The 19,951-nt window shown below is 36.7% G+C and overlaps 2 protein-coding genes and 1 long non-coding RNA gene across 3 annotated transcripts; all 3 read right to left on the bottom strand.

The window, feature by feature from the left end:
• Positions 1 to 315: 315 nt before the first annotated feature.
• LOC145563887 (uncharacterized) lies at positions 316 to 1,483 on the bottom strand. Its single transcript, XM_081624288.1, has 2 exons — positions 1,431 to 1,483; positions 316 to 1,338 (listed from the first exon to the last, which is right to left on the bottom strand). Exons 1-2 carry the CDS (start codon positions 1,458 to 1,460, stop codon positions 577 to 579), a joined length of 792 nt encoding a protein of 263 aa, XP_081480414.1. The 5' UTR covers positions 1,461 to 1,483; the 3' UTR covers positions 316 to 576.
• A 1,307-nt stretch (positions 1,484 to 2,790) lies between these two features.
• Positions 2,791 to 3,807, bottom strand: LOC145565147 (uncharacterized). Its single transcript, XM_081625236.1, has one exon. The coding sequence runs from the start codon at positions 3,805 to 3,807 to the stop codon at positions 2,791 to 2,793; it is 1,017 nt and encodes a 338-aa protein (XP_081481362.1).
• Positions 3,808 to 11,545: 7,738 nt separating this feature from the next.
• LOC145563888 (uncharacterized) lies at positions 11,546 to 14,796 on the bottom strand. The gene is made up of 3 exons (XR_014094659.1): positions 14,474 to 14,796; positions 12,140 to 12,320; positions 11,546 to 11,821 (listed from the first exon to the last, which is right to left on the bottom strand). It is a non-coding gene; the product is annotated as an uncharacterized LOC145563888 (long non-coding RNA).
• Between the last annotated feature and the right edge of the window lie 5,155 nt (positions 14,797 to 19,951).

Raw genomic sequence — 19,951 nt, forward strand, 5'->3', positions numbered from 1 at the left:
AAATCATGTTATCATCATGTGTTTGACAATGCTCTAAATGATTCAAGGATCCCAAGGCATTTTGGTTAGGTAAGTCACAATTCCTTATACTTTGAATTTGATTTGAAGAGCTCATTGACCTTCTTGGTACATTATAATTGCCACCATTTTGTACCAAATTTGAGGATCCCACATGTTCTCCTACCACATTTGAGTAAAGATTACTTCCTGCTTAATTTATAATCAATGTAATTAGAATAATGAAAAAAACAATGAAGAAAATAATGCACCAAACCTAATGATAATACAATTTCAGAGTAATCCATTTACCTTTTCCATCTTGTTTTCGATTACACACATTTTTTCCACCACCTCTCCCAACCATTCTTTATAATTTCCTGTTTTTGCATAAACACGTAATAACATTAGTTTAGAATACATTCTATACAAAACTCCATCCATTAACTAATATAGAAATCTGTAAACTTATAGTGGTATACACATGATGTAAGTATAATATTAACGTATATACGACAAAAAAGCAAATTTCATACACTGAAAAAAAAAAAGAGAGAAAGAAAGATAACATATTCAATTTTACTCTTGTGATGACTCCGAACTAAACTCTTCCTCTTCACTTGTATCTTCTAAAACTTCAATTTCACCATCATTGATAAAGTCATCATCTTTACCAATTTCCTCAATCGCTTTTCTAACTAACTTTAGAACACTAGGTTCTCTCTCAACCACAAAAGTATTTGTTGCTAATGAATTTATAAGAAAGCTATCATTCCCAGTCCTGAAGCTTTGGCATTCAACTTGATTTACATCAACCTGCTGATATGCGTCCACATCTACACCACCTTGGTCATTCTTATCATTGTTTGGCATATCATAAAGATCTCTGGGTTGGGTTTTGATAACAAACTGCCAATCCTCATTTTTCGGATCTTGTACGTAGAATACTTGTTCAACTTGTGATTCTAAAACGTACACTTCTTTTGTTTTCAAAGAACCCCTTTTATTTACACTTATCAGTCCATGATCATCCACTTTGTATCCTTTTCCAAGGTGTTGTACATCAAACCATGCACATTTAAAAACAAACGTACGATTCCCACCCGGATACGAAACCTCAAAGATGTCTTTTAACACACCATAATATTCTTTGTCTGAAATATCATCTCCACGTACCATAACTCCACTATTTTGAGTTTTCCTATTCTCACACCTATCATGTGTATGAAACCGAAAACCGTTAACTATATAAGCAGCATAGCGCCTCACAACTCTAGAAGGAAAACAAACTAAATTATATATGTCTTCATCAATGTTCCCTTCTTCATAGAGTTGACGCACCTACTTGAAAAAAAAAATAAGAATACCAGGTTAAAAATTATCATGCATTAGATATGAAAAATTAATTATATTCTCTATGAATGAACTCTTACACGATCATGAATCCAAGTTGCAAATTGCATCTTGTGTCTTCGTTCCACATTTCTTGGATCTTCTCTGTCCAACATTAATTTGTGTTCGCTGGAAAAAAATATATAATATAATGTAAATAATAAAATATAAAAATTTACAGATTAAAATGACTATTTTCAACACTTACCTAACAAAATCAATAAGCTCATCTCAGTTTAGTAGATTGTACAAATGGATTTGATCACATTCTTCAAAGCTAAGATGTCGCGGTGCCCCTTCTCCGAGTGCATGACCAAGGGGTCTAAAAATATCTAACTTGTTTCTCAAAGTAACATCATTCAAAGTGTCATCATCATTTCTCCCTTTCCTATTGAATTTAGTGTCAATATCACTCATATATCTTGAGAAAAATGTTAGACACTCGTCTGCAAGATAGCCTTCTGCAATGCAGCCCTCTGGTTGTGCTTTGTTTCGAATGTACTTCTTTAAAGTTCCAAGATATCTGCAATTATAATTACAAATGAAAATTGAGTCTATATATAGAAAGAAAGAAATTTCTAAAAAATCAAATAGATGTCCTACCTTTCAACTGGGTACATCCATCGATACCGGACAGGCCCTCCGATCTTTGCTTCAGCAGCTAAGTGAACCACCAAATGCACCATCACATCAAAAAAAGTAGGAGGGAAAATCATCTCGAGCTTGCACAATGTGTTAGGAATTTGTGCTTCGAGGGTGTCCAGTTCCTTTATTGTTATGTTTTTTGAGCAAAGGTTTCGAAAAAAAGAGCTAAGCTCAACTAAAGGCTCATAAACTTCCTTTGGCAGGAATCCACGAGTTACAAGAGGAAGAAGTTGCTCAATAAAAACATGATGGTCATGACTCTTCATGCCAGATATTTTCTTTCCATTGTCCCTGACACAACGTGAGATATTTGATAAGAAACCATCAGGTGACTTAATTCCAGCAAACATCTCACAGATTGCAGCTTTCGCAGTTGAATTTAGTGTGTAGGATGCTACTGGAACTCGTACTTTATCTCCATCCAAACTAAGGTGGAGCTCATCTCGAATACCCATTTTCATCAAATCAATTCGAGCCTTTACCGTGTCTTTTGTCTTACCTCTGATATTCATCAAAGTGCTTAAAATATTATCAGACACATTTTTTTCGGACTCAATATTTCTTCCAGGACTCGTCGGTATTCATCAGTTCTTCAATTAAAGGTTGAAGATAAACATCAATATTTCTTCCAGGTCTCGTGGGTCCCGGAATGAGTAGAGATAAGATGAAAGAATGAGGCTTCATACATATCCAAGGAGGTAAGTTGTAAGGAATAAGAACAACAGGCCAAGTACTATGTTGAGAATTATCAAAAGGTTAGAAACCATCACAAGCTAATCCAAGTCTAACATTGCGTGCATCTCTGGAGAATGAAGTATACTCCTCATCAAATGATTTCCATGCAGCAGAATCAGCTGGATGCCTCATTACCTCATCATCCACCCTTTCTTCTTTATGCCATCGCATATCTTTTGCGGTCTTTCTTGACATATATAACCTTTGTAATCTGGATTTCAATGGAAAGTGTCGTAGCACCTTGTGTGGCACTTTTTTCGTTCCATTACAAGCACCTTCAGGAACATTCTTGTATCTAGGTAAGCTACAAGTAGGACACTTATCTAGATGTTCATTTTGTTTCCAATAAAGAATACAATCATTTTTACAAGCATCAATCTTCACACACTCAAGACCCAAATTGGAAATCAATTTCTTTGCCTCATAATATGAATCAGGAAGGTTAGTTCCCCATGCTTCCCCTTGCAATTTCAGTAAACTATCAAAAGAGCTATCACTCCAGTTATTTAAAACCTTCAAATGCAGCAGCTTTACTATATAAGACAGCTTTGACATTGTTGTGCCATTAGAGGTCAATGGCTCTTCATATTCTTTCAAAAGATGGTAAAACATTGCTGCATCTCCAGTTGGTTCTTCATTAAATTCATAGTCATTTAGATGATCCCCCTGCATACCAGGTACCCCAAATGCATCTTCTAACATATGAACTCCACTATCATCACTTTCCATTCCATTTCCATTTCCATCTCCATCTTCCATACCACTAATGTTACCACTCAGAGAATTACTCACCTTTTCACCATGAAGGTCCCATATAGTGTAATACTCATACATTCCTGACTTTAGTAAATCAAACCTCACATCACACCTTTTTTTATACACTAAATTATGACAATTATCACAAGGACACCTAATAGTGGCAGTATTATCATCCTCTATGACATTAGAAAAGGCAAAGTTCAAGAAATTATCAACACCCTTTATGTACTCGACAAGTGAACGATCATTTATTTTCATCCATTCCTTATCAAAAGCCATTCCCTAAATTCACATTAATATAAATAAGATAAAAAAAATTCTAAAATATTCAATGAAATAGCATACATATAATTTATGTACAATCATACAAATATAGCATAAGTATCCATTTAAATGACAAACAATCCTAATTATACTAACATGCCTTAGTTTAAAATATATAAAACAATCTCCCTCAAAAAAATATATATAAAACAATCACAACTTTGACTTGAACCATATGAATATTAAAATCAAAAAATAAAAAATTTATAAAAAAAACTTTGAAATAGGATAAGAGTATTACCAACAAGAAACCGTCCAGATAGCCTGCTATAGCTCAAAAAGTTTTCTCCTTTGGTTACTTCGATTTTCTATCAGCTAGCTACTAATTATGTGTCTCTGTAAAGGAAAAGAATGTAATGTAAAATCAAACAAGAAAACTTGTTAAAGTGGCCTACTTTAATTAAAATAGTTTTCATCTTGGTTAAGTTGAATTGCTATCAAATCTAGTGAATAAAACCTTTTTAGATACATGGACGAATTTGCTATTTTCTAACAATGTAAAATACTACTTTTCTATAGCTAATCCCAAAAATATTGAATATGTGAGTTTATTTTACAGATATACATACACATTTAAAATTTAATAATTAAAAGAAACCTCAATTACAACAATAACAAGACATACATGGGCTTAGTTCTACACCTCAACCTCTAAGCAAATACTGCAAAGAAATTATTTGCAAAAAAAAAAAAAAAAAAAAAAAAAAAAAAAGGAATAAAGCAATTAAATTAAACTAATAGAAATTATCATCCAATGTAGTAAACAAGTAATCTATTAACTTTACAAACAATGATTAAATAGAAAGTTGCTTTTGACATTGATTTCAAGTATGACAGTCACATAATCAACCCACCTCTTCTAAACTGTAGTAGTACTACATCGAACCTAGTCCTTAATTAAAAAAAACTTCAATTGACTAATACATGCAAGATATCTAATAAATTATTTCAAAACTATAAGAAGAGTATCTAAAGATGTTAACTATAATAGTAACATGTAATTTATACTCCATATTATATCCCAAAAAATATGATAGAAATCACATTCAACTCCACAATAGTTTACCCCTAAACTCAGTTACTCAGATTTACAAGCAAATAGCTTAATTTTTTCCACAAAAAATTTAAAAAAAAGAGCAAATTTCTTAATTTACCGTAATTGTCAAATAATAGGTCACAATTTAACATTTTATGAAAAAAATTCAATTTTTTATACAGAGTAAGAGTATGAGATTGTAGGACTACAAAAAAAAAACAATTAAAAGAAAGAACTAACCTCTTGTTACTTGCTATTAGAGTACTACCAAGAAGAAATCATCACAGCTAGCTAATGTCAAAATCCATACCCACAAGAATTTCCTTTTTTTTAGACAAACACTAACTCCCAAAATTATATTGCGCCAAACGATTCAAGCAATTTGAGCTAAGAAGTAATTTATTTAGAATTTATAACTTTTTTTGAGGTGAAATAATAGATAATTTTAGTAAGCTTAATTTGTAGTTGTTTTGGGTAATTTTGTAGTTGCTTAGTGGCGAAAATTTGGGGTGGCGGGATGAAATAAGGGTTAGGCGGGGAAGAAGAAGGATAGAAGGTTCTGGGTTTGGGAAAGTAAAATATACAGTACAACTTTCTTTTGTTAAATCAATTTTTTATTATTATCTTTGTACTTTTTAGATTTGTAGTCAGAAATATCAGCAACAACATTGTCGTTACAATTAAAAGCGGTATATTTAGCAACGATTAAAGTTGTTACCAATAATTATTAGAAAGATTTGCAACAAATGTGGTCGTTGTAAAAAATTAAGATATATTTTGCAACGACACTTATCGTTGTGGAAAGCAGTCTCAAAATTTCACATGGCCCGCGCTTGAAGTTTTGATGGAGGGAAATGAAATTGAATATATTGCAACGACATTGTCGTTGTTAAAATTAATATTAGCAACAATAATTAAGTCGTTGCTAAAGAGTTGTAGCCAAAAATGGGTTTTCTTGTAGTGAAATTTGGACGCCACCATGCTTAAGTGTATGATCACAGTGGGGCTCAAGTGTGGGATGCTTGAAAATATTCCCTACAGTTTTTGGCGACTCCACTAGGGAGGATTTCTATTTTATTTCCTAAAATTTATTTTGGCAATAATTTAGAATGAGTGGATGAGACTTGAAAAATTCTAAGTATTCATGTGCGTAATTTTCATTGACATTATTAGCATAAGCATAAAAAGGTCCGCATTGGATAGACCATCCGTAATGCGTAAAAAACATAAGCTTTTTACATGTAGGAAATTTGGGAAATATCTTTCATAACTAGAATCGAAAAAACGCTGCGAAAACTGGAAAATTCTAAAGAGAGCTCCTGAGGCATGTAGGAATTGGCGTTGAGAAAACAGTGCCCATCGAATGCTCATTGCAACGAAGGGTACATCTGAGTTTGTGAATTCACCAAACCATGGAAATAAGTTTAACTTGTGGGGTCCCATCCATACGCGCCAACCCTTCCAAAGGTAAGGCTTCCACGCGATGCATCTGGACTCATAACCATGGACCCTTTTTGACTACCCTTATCCTTGAACTTTAGAGAACTAGAGACATGGTTAGGTTGCAAACTCATTGCATCATATTGTGCTTACTTGACTATTTGTGCATTCTTGTTTGTGCATAATCTATTTGTGTTTACACTAACCGTTTGTTTGACTCGTGTATAATTCTAAATAAACTAACCAATGACTAAAGGACTTTGATTAATTAATTGATTAATTAATTTGAGCTAATAAATATGTCTAAAATTGAGTCATAGTTCCTTTGAGTCAACCTAGATTTTTATTTCTGTATACTGCACAAGAATCAACCTGTTTAGGTTATAACCGGAATTCTGGAAAGAATTACGAGTCGTACAACCTATGGATCTGTATCCCCAAATTATTTCTTTAATTTAGCGTTGGTTTCGTCCAATTTGGAGTCACAGATCAAAAGTTATAACTAAAATACTACAGCATGTCCAGTTTAGTGCAAATACGTAAGGTCTTAACTTAGTCTTTGTTTTAGTCTAGTCACATAGTCTAGTCACATGATCATGACACAAGTCTTGAACATATCACTTACACTCACAAGTATTCAAACACGTTGTACATACTCTTTTCACACCATGACCATATCTTAAGTTCATGCATAAGTTGCTCTTTCTGTCATTTGAGTTGGGGGTCCACTCTATTCCTAATTCTTCCACATCTCTCCATCTACATCATCTGTCCACTCTCTTCATGATTTCTCCATGCAGATCACTCCCCACATTCTTCCATGATCTCTTCCCATCTATTGCATGTTGAACTGAGTTTGAGTCAAACAATTAACAAAAAGTATCCATGACTTCCCTTTCTACAGCACTTTGATGAGTGGCATTTATGGCACTCGTTTAGCCTCTTTTAGGATGATTTTACATGAATTTTGTATCCCTTTTATTTCCTTTTCTCTAGTTTTGCTTGCATTTTCTTTACTTTGCGTTTTCTGTAGATGTTTTCTTATTTTCTTGCTTTTCTAGTTTATTTTTGCATTTTCTTCTTTACTAGTTTGTTTTTTGATTCTAGGAAGTTAGCGATGTTCAAGAGCCTCAATAGCATTCTTCTCGGAGTTTTCAAGCTAAAGAGATGTCCTGGTTTCTCCATTTGAAGCCAAAAAGAAAAGGAGTCCAAGAGCAAGGTCTTCAAGGATGCGCCCTAATACCGTGTGGGCATGAAAAGGTGGTGTCGAACCCACCAAGAGAGCTCCTAGAGACTGCCTATACCTTCATGGCTCATCCGGAGCTCACGGGGTCAATCTCGACCGCACAAGGAGGCTTCCCCTACACCCATGGCGTGGGCGCGCGCAAGAGAGGAGCGGCGGCGCCTCCCTCTCTTCCCTGTTTCCATAAGCATTTTGTTGCAGCCGCGCATTAGAGTGAGAGGTCGCGCCTTTTGAGGTCTCTTTTGGACGTCTAACTAACTTCCCCTTAGTTAGTTTTACTACATATAGATTTCCTTCATTTTTAGAGTGGGAAAGAATCCTTATTTTAGATTTTGATTAGAATTTTAGAGAGAGAAGCTCTTGATTTTGTGATATTGTTCTTAGATTTTAGAGAGAGAAACTTGGTGTTTAGTGATTGTGATATTGAGATCCTCATTCCTTATTCATATTGATCAATGTTTTGTAAGAATCCTTTACTTTCAATGCAATTTTATGTTTGATTTTGATATATTGTTGAATTTCTATTATTTAGCTTGAATTTGATTGTTGAAGTTTAAATTACAATGTTGATGATGAGATTCATGATTTCTTTTGTTATGCTTTTCAATTTCACCATGATTAGTGAGTAATACCTTTGCTAGGGAATGTGGTGAAGCATGTATTGGTATTAATCAATAGCTAATTTGGGGTTTTTTATTGATTTGTTAATGTGATTAAATTAGTTGATGAAATTTGTGCATGTGCTTGGTTTAAAGAGGAGTAGCTAACCTTGATGATCATGCTAGATTGCATAATAGCTTTCAATGACACGAACAATTGATTTGAATGCTATTATTATCGATTGATCTTGATTAGCAATTTTCCTTTAAAGTCATTTGTAGAGATATTTAGCTTGACCCTAGGAAATAGCTTCTTGAGTGATCTTGATTGCATATTTAGTTTTCCCTCGCACTGCTTAGTTGATCGATTTTCCTCGAATTAGCAAGTTTATTATCGATGCATGTGGATCCTAAATTCCCTAGTGTTTTGATAATCGATTTCTATTTGATTTGTTTTATTGATTTGACTTCAATAGTTTAGACCAACCCATTCTCTTTATTTTTCGGAATAGCTTAGCCTCAACTTTAGTGAAACCGCCTTCCCTTGGGTTCGACCTAGACTTGCCCTATACCTTGGGTTGGGTTTAGATTCATAAATTTTATTTTGACTGGGAAATCTAGTTTCCAACGACCTAGGTTTTACCGCTGTCACACTTGGTCAAGGAGAGAAGGGCGGTTAATCAAGGACAACACCTTCATTCAAGTATTATTATTTGATAAACCAATTCGAAAAAAAAGGAAAGCTAAGAAAATGGCGTCTCAAGAAGAAGTTAATGAACTGAGACAAAACATGACTAACTTGATCGAGATGTTCAAAACTCTCACTCTTCAAGGTAATGATCCTAGCAAACAATAACAACTTGAGCGAATGGAAGAAAGTTTGAGCAAAATCTCCAATGATTACAAGTTTCAGGGGATTAGATCACAAGGGGTCTCGGTGGACAAGGAACTTCTTCCGTAGAAGTTCAATGCCAACGAAATCCCTAGATTCAAGCCAACTGACAACCCTTATTTTCATTTAAGAGCTTTTGAAACTATAATGAATATTAAGGGAATTGATAGGAAAGCTTTCCACTCGTTGTTTTCACTATCTCTAGGATTCGTTAGTCAATAATGGTTCTTCTCCCTTGATAAAGAGAAAATCTCCTCTTAGAATTCTTTAACAAACGCTTTCATTAATAGATACAAGTGCAACATTCAAGTTAAAACTGACCATAGGGAACTCGAGATGTTGAAACAAAAAGGGAACGAAGGATTCACTTCCTTCTTCAACAAGTGGAAGGAAACTTCTGCTAAGATGGTAGAAGTTCCTACTGAAAAGGAATCTAAGAGGATGTTCATCAAGAACCTCCAAGACAAGTACCAAAAGCACCTGAAATATCAATGCAATTTAAATACTTTCAAAGCTGTCTATGACATAGGTATTGATAATGAAGACGATCTTGCAAAACAGAAAGCTACTAACCATAGTAACAACAGTGGCTGGATAGGAAAAAAGAACGATAATCCTTCTTCTTCCGAAAACACTTACTCTAGTAATAATGTTAGTACCTTTGACCTCAATGAAGTTTTAGCCATGGATAATCAAGGACCCAAAAAGCAACTAAGGAAAGAGTTCACCCCTATTGGGATGAGCTATGATACTGTTTTCGATCGACTCCATGCCAAGGGACTCATTACTCCCATTGGACCTATTTAAGATCCTGCACCCGAAAAGAGGTTTCCTAGTTGGAACCTAAATCAACACTGCAAGTACCATCAAGGTAGGGGTCATGCTACTGCAAGTTGTTGGAAGCTAAAAGAGGCCATCCAATATTTGATTGATAGTAACAAGCTTCCCATACCTCCAGCTGGCAACAAGACCGAGTGATGATAAAGCACAAGACATAAGGCGGGCTTCAACGACAAGATGTCATGACCACTTTTTCTTTTTTGCTTTTTTTTTTAATTCCACCTTTCCCAATAAGTCTAGCATATGCAACTTTTATTTTTCGTTAGATTTATTTGGTAGGTTTTTCTTTTTGCCTTTTAATAAAATGAGCATTTCTTTCCTTGTATATGATCATTATATTGCATCAAAAAAAAAAAAAATTCGGACTAAGCACAAGGTATACAAATGATTAGAGGCACCCCTTGTAGCCATATTGTAGACACCCAAATGTGTCTCCCCAAAACCAAACCCAGTGATGAATACCTTTCATGTCAAATGATAATCGAATAAGGTGAAAGTGTGAAAGGTCAAGTGTTGCGGTTAGTTTTTATTAAAATTCTTTCTTTCTGTTTTCGGAAACAACTCTATTTTATGAAAATAGCCAATCCAGTTTAGTTTGGTCCACGAAAAGGGTCCAATAATAGTGTAGTTGGATGGGGCTTGCAAAGAACTTTCCAACGATATATTATAAGCCCAATTCCGATGAATAATGAGGAAGTTATGGCCAAAATACTAAACTGGGCCCGGTTTGATCTTTACATGCGGCCCAATGATCTAGGGGAGGGCCCAATGTTAATTGTTATTCCTAAAGTTATTAGAATTGATTATAGTCTTCTAGAATTCTCTAGGAGGTTCTCTTTAATCCTAATAAGATTAGAATTAATAATTAGATTTTGATAATGTTTTATTTGGAATAAAATATTATTTTATGAAAAACACGATTTCAGTTTTCATACGGACTTTACAAATCAATTTTGATTCATAAGTGGACTCCATGTTTGAAAGCGCGTAAAAATACAGGCTGTCGCCAAACGACAGGCTTGTCGCCAAGCGACAGACCCTATCGCCTAGCGACAAGGTCGGTTTTGCAGCGACAGTGTGGAGTTTTATTCCTTATCAAATTCTACCTATTTGCGGACTGTTTTCTTATAAATAGGGTCCTGAACCTCCGTTTTTAATCATCTACAATCAATTATCATCAATTCTCAATCATCATGAATCATCTCTCTCTAAAGCTAGAAGCTTTCTCCCTCTATTTTTCTAAACCTTCCCTCTTACAAAATTCCGCATTCACGAGATCAAGAAACACCTAGCCGAGTTCGAAGTTGCCTTCACCCTAGACGTGAAAGGTTTGATATTTCTGAGGGTTTGGTCCCTAATCTTTCTTTCAATTATTTGATTTGATTGTTTGATTTATATTTTCCTTGAAGTTAATAACGCGTGTATTTTGTTATTAGAAAGAGATACGAGGCATCAAAGTATGTGATCTTATTGCTCTATTCTTGTAGAAAACATGTTTAAATTTGTTTAATTCCTAGTATCATGTTAGGATGCTTCTGTTGCTTTCTAGTATCATGTTTAGGGTGTCTTTTACTCTTTTATAATATCATGTTAATATCATGTTAGTAATAAATACAATGATTATTAATTTAAACCACGTAAGGTCCAATTTAATCGACATCGATCTACATCATCAATTATAAAATATAAAAAACGATGTACTTGTAATTACAAATATGTCACCCACTTTCAACTACAAAGGACATGTATGTCATCCTAAAAGAATAGAGTGATAAGAGGTGATTTGAACTACACAAAAGAGAACATTATTGTGATTTCTAAAACAGAACAATCTTAAATTGCTTGTAGAAATCATCCTCTCATAAGTTGTTCACCCTTTTGAAGGTGCTTGTAGAATAAGCTTGGAATAATATTGAACCCTGTAACCAAAGGAAAAAAATCAAAAGAAAGAGGTCAGAACTACCTAACTAATTGTGGGGGATTTAAAGGCATTTTTATCTCAATCTAGTACAGAATCATTAAAATTTTTAATATCCACAGCCATTTCTCATAATTAATTCAATGCAAACACCAAAATATGATTGAATACAATGTACTCGTACTAGTTTCATTGCAGACAATCTAATCTTTCCGGCATAATTTCCCAATGCCAGCAACATTTTAGTAGTATATTTTGTTTCTTTATTGTTCATTCTCCAAAACAAATCCATAATTACAAGGGATACATTGAACCATACCTTATTCAACTTCTGAGAGCAATCAGCTCCCTGCGACAACCACCCTCCGATAGCCTCCCCTACAATGGCAGCAAGCCAAATAGGCCTGTTACGAAGATCTATCTTGAGCACGCAGCTGGTCTCATTAACCTGAGGTGCTGCAACTTGTGGTAGGGAAGTAGACGAGTCTGCAAGTGACGGCCTGTTAAGACCAATATCACATATAATACACAACTTGTGAGCACATATATCACATATAATACATAGTTTAACTTAATGATTCTCAAGAATTGGAAATGCTTGAAACTAACTACTCAAACTGAAGAAAAAACAAAAACAGAGAACACTAAGCTAATGGCTTTCTATGTTTCAATACACAACTTGTGAGCGCATATATCACATATAATACATAGTTTAACTTAACGAATCTCAAGAATTGGAAAATTGGAAATGCTTGAAACTAACAACTCAAACTGAAGAAAAAAAAAAACAGAGAACACTAAGCTAATGGCCTTCTATGTTTCAATTTTCAAAAAAAACTTGACAAGCCTACACCTAGAATTTGAAGACCAATATCTGAAAGACAAATGACATAGAAGAACTACAACCACTCTTAAATGATTGACTAACAAACAAATTTAATACAAGTAATACATAATAATGCAGCTCATTAATTGAAAAATGAATCATATTATCAAATTGAGAAAGAAATTAGACCTTTACAGTAGGAGTAACCGAATTAGTGAATTACCTGCAATAGGAGCAATCTCTTGCCTACTTATTTTCAACAAGCATCTTAACATCCTCATTACTCAAGATGAATATAATCTGACATTATCATGGGTATATTATCTGGTCTCTTCCAACTCTATCAGTACATCCAACTTCTTTAAAATGAGAATAAAATATTTGGATAATTAACATAAAAAGACCATTTATATAATTTTTTTTTATTTCATCACATTTTTCCAACTGTATTACCCTCTACTATTATTGCCTGCAAAAGACAACCTCAAGTTCTACCCTACTTAAAACATAAATTTATCATAAATGATTAAACCACAACTCGAACACGTAATAATGGTGCTGCTAAAGGCGAGGGAAATTTGTGAAGAATCAGATGACAGTATATGATAATTTTATAGAAAAAAATAAATTATCTTAGCTTTGTTATATAAGACTTCTTAAAAGCACATTTTCTAAATTCTAGTTCAAAATGACACTGATGAATCTACTCTTCCCTCAAAGACAACTACTTGAGAAATAAACACATGCTAATACAATAGTTAGGATAAAGTCTTAGCTTCTATCATTCATCCAGCCAATAGAAAAGAGGATACTAAACTAAGATTGGTGAGGTACTTATCAATATAAAATGGTGCAATATTTTATCTTGAGAATTTTATCTTTGACTTACTATAACTGTACAGCTTTTATCTAACAAAACTAGCTACTTCTAAAATGCCAACCTATTAATACTGATGCATAGCCACAATTACATGTATACTTCTCCGTTTTATTAGTGGTCTTCATGATTTTCTTAACCAGTTGTTTTATGTTCAATTATGAAATGAGGTGTATTGATAAGTTTCCGAGAATGGAACTATAAGCGGATACATTTCTATATTATGACAAGATATTGGTAATTGTTGTTAGCAACTTTTAATAATTGCACATCATAAACCTACCTCAAAGGGACAAACCTAGAAAAATTAACAAAAAACACATCATAATTAATATATTCACCATCAAAAGGTGGGACAAACCTAGAAAAATCAACACAAAAAAAACATCATAATTCATATATTCACCATCAAATTTAATCACAAAATCAATCAATTTACAAATTAACATGACAATTTCCCAAAATCTAACTAAAATAGTATACATCAAACCTCATCCCAGCAGAAATACAACAAAAAACTAAAATCTAGGGTGAAAACCAAACTTTTAGCAACAAATCGATTGTTATATATAATATGATAATCATTCATAACTTCGATAATTATACCCATTAATTCAATAATTATACCCATTACTTCAATAATTATACCCATTGCTTCAATAATTACACGCATTTAATAGCCAAAAACACCTAAATTAACAACTAAAATCAATGACGAAAAACCAAAAAACCCCAATCAATCAAAAATCAATAACAACAAAAACAAATTAAAAACACATGTTGTACAACCTCATTTGAGTAAACAATACACAATGAAAATCAACAAAAATAAACAGAATGAAATAAATAACGAAGCAGAAAATGCAGTTGAATCCGAAAACACTAGAGTCAGCTAGTTAAATCTAGCTAAACCAAACAAAAAGGAAGAAGAATAGGAGGAAGAGACGAACCTTAAAATGGGGGAAAACGTATAACTGCGCGCTCAAATAGATGTTCTTTAATCGCGACAACCACCCTCCGATAGCCTCCCCGGTAAAATGGGGCTTGCGCTGCAATTCCTCACCATCATCCGGCAATTAGGACGATTTCGAAATGCATGACTGCGGAAGCAGAGAGCGCAGGTTGCTCTATGGAAAAATGAGGAATTTTAGAAGTTTTTCAAAGGAAAGCAAAAAATTGAGGTTGTTCTGTGAAAATTAGGGGTAAGTTTGATTAGGAGGAAGGAAGAGTACGAGTACTTTCTTAAAAAACTAGTAAAAAGAATACAAGTGAAATTAGTGTTATGCAGTTATGCAGTTGTGCGCAGAATAGCATTTGTAACTGACCTTAATAAAGTCCATTACAACTAATAAAGTCAATAAAATTTGACCTATTATTCGTAACTAGCCTTTTCTATGTCCATTACTAATGGTTGGTCTTTCTATCTTTAAACTACTTTTTGTAACTAACCTTGGATATGCCAGTTACTAATACTAATTTATTTGTAACCTGCACTAACAATGTCAGTTACGAAGACCCTTGTAGTAACACAGCTTATGCCAGTTACAAATAGAGCGTTACGAATAGCATTTTGTCTACTAGTGTGTGCACCCCGAGGGCGAGTTTGGGAGCCTGGTGATAGCTCAGCAGGAGCTATCCTATACAACTAGCCCATCAAGAGGTGGTATGAGGTCACTCATGCCAGCTCTTGCTTGCACAGTGAATCCCTTTTTTTATTGGTTCCAGCTGGAGGAAATAGCTCAACAGGAGCTATCCCCTACAATTAGCCCCTTAAGAGATGGTATGAGATTACTCATGCCAGCTATTCTGAGCGTATCGTCTTATCGGCCTTTGCTCTACGGGTCGTCTGGCTAAACTACCTCATATACCACTAGCCCCCCAAGTCTCTGGACTGACGATGTGATTATAAGACTTGAGTGGTCATGCTGCAAGTCGGTGGAGATGTGTTACGTTTGAACGTTTCATTTATTTCTGCTGATGCTAGAGGAACAATTTTTCATTAGACTTGAATTGTTCTGTTTAGAATTTGAAAAATTGTTCTGTCTAGAATTTGAGAAATGACGAGCTTATAGGGAGGAATTTCGATTACTCCCGCTGAATTCTTAGAAATGACGATCTTGCAGGGAGGAATTTCGATTACTCCCGCTGAAGTCTGAGAAATGACGAGCTTGTAGGGAGGAATTTCGATTACTCCTGCTGAAGTTTGAGAAATGATGAGCTTGCAGGGAGGAATTTCAATTACTCCCGCTGAAGCTCTCTGTATTTTTTTTTTGACAGGAATGATGTTTTGCATGAGTGGGACACGTGTCAGCCATATGAGTGGTCAGTTTATTTTTATTGAGGTGACATGGCAGTTTAGCTTTATTACTCACTCAATGCCTATTTACTCCTATTTAATTCAATGACCCCCCTTTCTTTTCTTTTTACCCTTTTCATTTTTTCATCTTCCCCTTTCTCTTTTCAAATTTCTCGTTCTTCGTCTTCTTCACAGATGCACGCCAGTCCTCCATTACCGTTGTAAGTTCTCGTCTCTCTCATCTTCATTCTTGCTTCATTTTTTTTGCTTGTTTGCTTATTTTCTCTTATTCTTCAGTTTTATTGAATCTTCTTGCTTTGTGGTTGCAGTTAGAAACCCTATTCTCCGTTTGGTTTCTTGGGCCGCCATTGTTGTTGTGCTTCGTTGTTTCTGCAACTTCTTGTCATAAAGGTACTTACTTTGTACCTTTTCTTGTATGTGTATGCCCAATTTTATTTCTTTTTGTATTTTCTTCTACAAACTTACGTCTTTTGATCAATTTTGATTGTTTGCGTCCAATTCGTTTCCCTCTGTTAGTATTCTCAATCCTTTCTTTCGATTCTTGCATTGCTTTTTCGCACTCGCCTTTTTGGGATAAGACTATGGTTTTTGGCATCCCATTTTTCTTCTTCTTCTTTGGGGGCTTTTTTGTCTTTTTAGATCTTGTTTAGGATGTCTGACGCTTCTTACAGTCAAAACATGAGTGAGCCTCTCGTGGCTACTAAATCTGGCTCTCCTTTAGAGTCATCTCACTCAGGTGAGTGCTCTGCGCGCACTTATTTAGTTTCCCCTACTTCTCCCCCTTTCCTTTGCAAATAGTTATGCGTTCCGATTGTCCACCTGCTGCGGGCAGGGCAGGTACTGCTGTGGCTTCTTCTGCTGTACCTGAGTCGGGTAGTAGTTGCCCTGCTGAAAGCAGCGCGTTCCGTCCTTTACGGCCTGAACCACGTCCTAATTTCTTTGACCCTTATTGCGAGCAGGAGCTTATTCAGGACGGGGTACCTGTATTCCACCTCGCACGTTTAAAGAGTCACGTGCTGCGCCATGAGATTTTAGCTAACACAATCAAGGCTAATCCCCTTAATGTTTCCCTTGTTAGTCCCATTCCCCATGTTCAGCCTTTAAATAGTTTTACTTGGCTTGATGACATGGCTGATGTGAATTGGTTTGACCATTTTATAGTGCGGGATGTCAACGTTGCAACTTCTTCACCTTCTCCTTCTCCTTCTCCGGCTGCGAATATGAGCGGGGTGGCTGAATCCCCTGGTGATAGCGCTTTTTACGACTGCCAACCCATCTATGTGGATTAGCTCGTTGAGGAGGGCAAAACTGACTTCTTTCTGGATTAAAGGTGTCATGGCCCCAAGAATTGCATGTTGGATTCCAACTGGTGTAAGGATGCAAGGAAGTTGGATCTCATTGCTGCGGGGCAGAAGTTCTACGGCTTTGGTTAGGGCTACAAACTGGTTTTACCATCTGACGGCTCAAAGTTGTCTGCTCCTCCTACTGGTCATATTACCGTCTTTTCTTCTTAATTGGACTTAGGGTTGAGTTTCCCTCTTGACCCTACTTTGGATAAGGTCTTTCGGGCTTTTAACCTTTACATCGCTTTATTGCATCTTGCCTCTCTACACACTCTGATATGCTTATTATGGTTCTTGCGCTTTCGAAGGTATCCAGAATCACTACATCTGTTCAAATCTCTGATGAGCCTGAAAAGGTCATCTTCTAGTTTTGAGTCTGGGTGGTATTATGTGGCTCCCAAAGAGGGTCCAGTTTTATCCTACTCTAAACTTGGCCGTTTTAGGAACTAGACAGGCAAGTTTTTCTAGTTGGCAGTGTCTTCCTCTTTTGCTGTGCCGCGCAATTTTAGGGAGATTCGTACTAACATGGCTGGAGTTACTGTTTCCCCCACTGAGGTTGCTCGCGAGACAGATGCTTTTGACATGCTGCAGGGAGCGGGCATAGGTGATGCTAAGTTTCCCAAGTTTTGGCTGCCTAACTCCTTGTACATTGTGGGCAACGCGCAGCTTTTCTTGCAGGGAGCCTGGTAAGCTTTGTTTTTTGTTCTGCCTTTTGTTTGTAGGAGTTTTTCCCTCTACTACGCTCTTATACCCTTTACTTTGTCTTTTTTGTTGGCTGGCCTCAGGTTATGACAAGTTGGATAGGGGCATTCTTGGGTTGCAGGACAACTGGAAGGACCCCCTTACTGCTACCCCTGATAATCCTCCTGAACTTTTTGAGACTCTGGAGGTTTATGCTGGCTCTTTGAAGGGTGAAGTTCGCTTAGCCCCAACTGAATTGAGGGTTGTCTTTGGCACTGTGATCTCTGCTGATCACGCAGGGTCTAGTCGTGCTGGAACTGAGCCTTCCTCTTCCAATGTTGGGGGTTGGCGGGAAACTCGTCCTGCGCCCAGGGAGGTTACTTCAGGGTCTGAGGCGTTAGTGGTGTAGGGTGCTTCTTCTGAAAAGCGTTCTGCTGCGACTTTCGGCCAGGTGGCACCTCAGACTTCTGTGGTAAATGAATCACTAAAGGAAGCTTTTGATGATTCCAAAAATAATGCTGATGACTTTGCAGACAGCGTTTTTAAGTTTCCCGCTGAGGAGGCTGAGATTACTTTTGTGGTGGGTGAGAAAAACCCACAACTTCTGCTGAGCATGTTGTGTTCTATTCTCCCAGCATTGGTACTTCGCCCTTCTACTGAGGCTTTTGATTTTCATCTCCCAAATGAGACTATTATGGAGCTACCAAGGATTCCACCTCGCCCTTCTAGGTTGCGAGGCCGTATGCGAAGCGCTGGCAGGGGGCATTCTCAGCTTGGGGGTTCACACAAGCAGGATCATCCAGTTATTGTGGATGATCCTATGGTCTCCCCCTCAGATGATGTTGACCAGCCTGTTGCTAAAAAGGCCCGTACTTCCTCTGCTCTTGATCCCTTCGCTTTTCACTCTGCCAACACTGGGCTACTAGGTGAGAACACTGCTAAGGAGGCTGGCACCCAGAACTCCAATAAGCTTAATCGCTCTGTTCACCAATTCTTGGGTGATGCATTTGAGAACCCACTTTCTACGACCTCGATCTCTGCTGGGGGCACTTTTCATCCTATTGGACCTATAAAGTTTGGGGAGGTTCCCATTGATGCTTCTCTTAGCCCTCTGTTGTGTCGTGCTGGAGATGAGAACGCTCTGTTCCGCCCTTTAATGAATGTTAGGGCTGATAAGTCCTTGTTTGTGGACAACCCACAGAACAGTGGTACCATGGGTTACCGCCTTACACAGGGCATTCGTCTCCCAGCTGACTTTATTAGCAGCTTAGTCAGCCTCCCTTCTTCTATTGTGTGCCATGATCTGTAGAAGGTTAGCTTTTATACTTCTAGCTTCTTTTTGTTTTTGTTTCCTCCTTCTGCTTACTTTTCTTATTTTTGCCTTAGGTTGTTTTTGTTGCTTTGCTTATCTGTTTCAGCTTACCTCTCTTTGCTTTTTGCCTTAGCTTATATTCGTCCTTCTGTTTATTTGCAGCTTACCAAGTATGTTGGCGACTTGGCTAATGCCTTTCTTATAGTGGAGAAGGAGTACCAGAACCAGAATCTAATCCTTACTCAAAAGGATAAGGAGATTCAGCAGGCTCGCTCTGAGAGAGATGCAATGGCTGGTGAGGTGACTCCCTTGAGAGAGAAGGCGGATGCCTTGCAACTTCAGCTGGGAGACTTCTAACTCACTAGGACGAAGCTAGCGGACTGCGAGGAGAACTTGGGAACTTCTCAGGTTAGGGTACAAGCGTTGGAGGCTGAGATGGCTGATCTGCGGGCTAGACGAGAGAGTGAGCTTGAAGCTGCTAGAAAGAAGGCACTTAAGTCTTTTGTGCTTTCTCCCGCTTTTACCAAGCTGCTCGCTGATTGCCATGATGGAGGTTTGGAGGCCGCAGCCCGCTGTGTAAGCAGGCTCTACGGTGGGGGTGAGGAGCAGCAGGCTTGTTTCAACGCCTTTTGGGCTATGATTGAGGCTGCTGGGAAAGCTAGCCTTTTTTATTTGCCTATTAACCATCCTCGGGTTGCCAACTACAAGGTCCCTAATCATGTCGTGCTGAATTTGGAGGTGCCTCTGTGCACTGATATTGCTCCCGCCATTGGAG

The sequence above is a fragment of the Chenopodium album genome, chromosome 10, assembly GCF_948465745.1.
Source record: "Chenopodium album chromosome 10, dcCheAlbu1.1, whole genome shotgun sequence".
Classification (NCBI taxonomy): Eukaryota; Viridiplantae; Streptophyta; class Magnoliopsida; order Caryophyllales; family Amaranthaceae; genus Chenopodium; species Chenopodium album.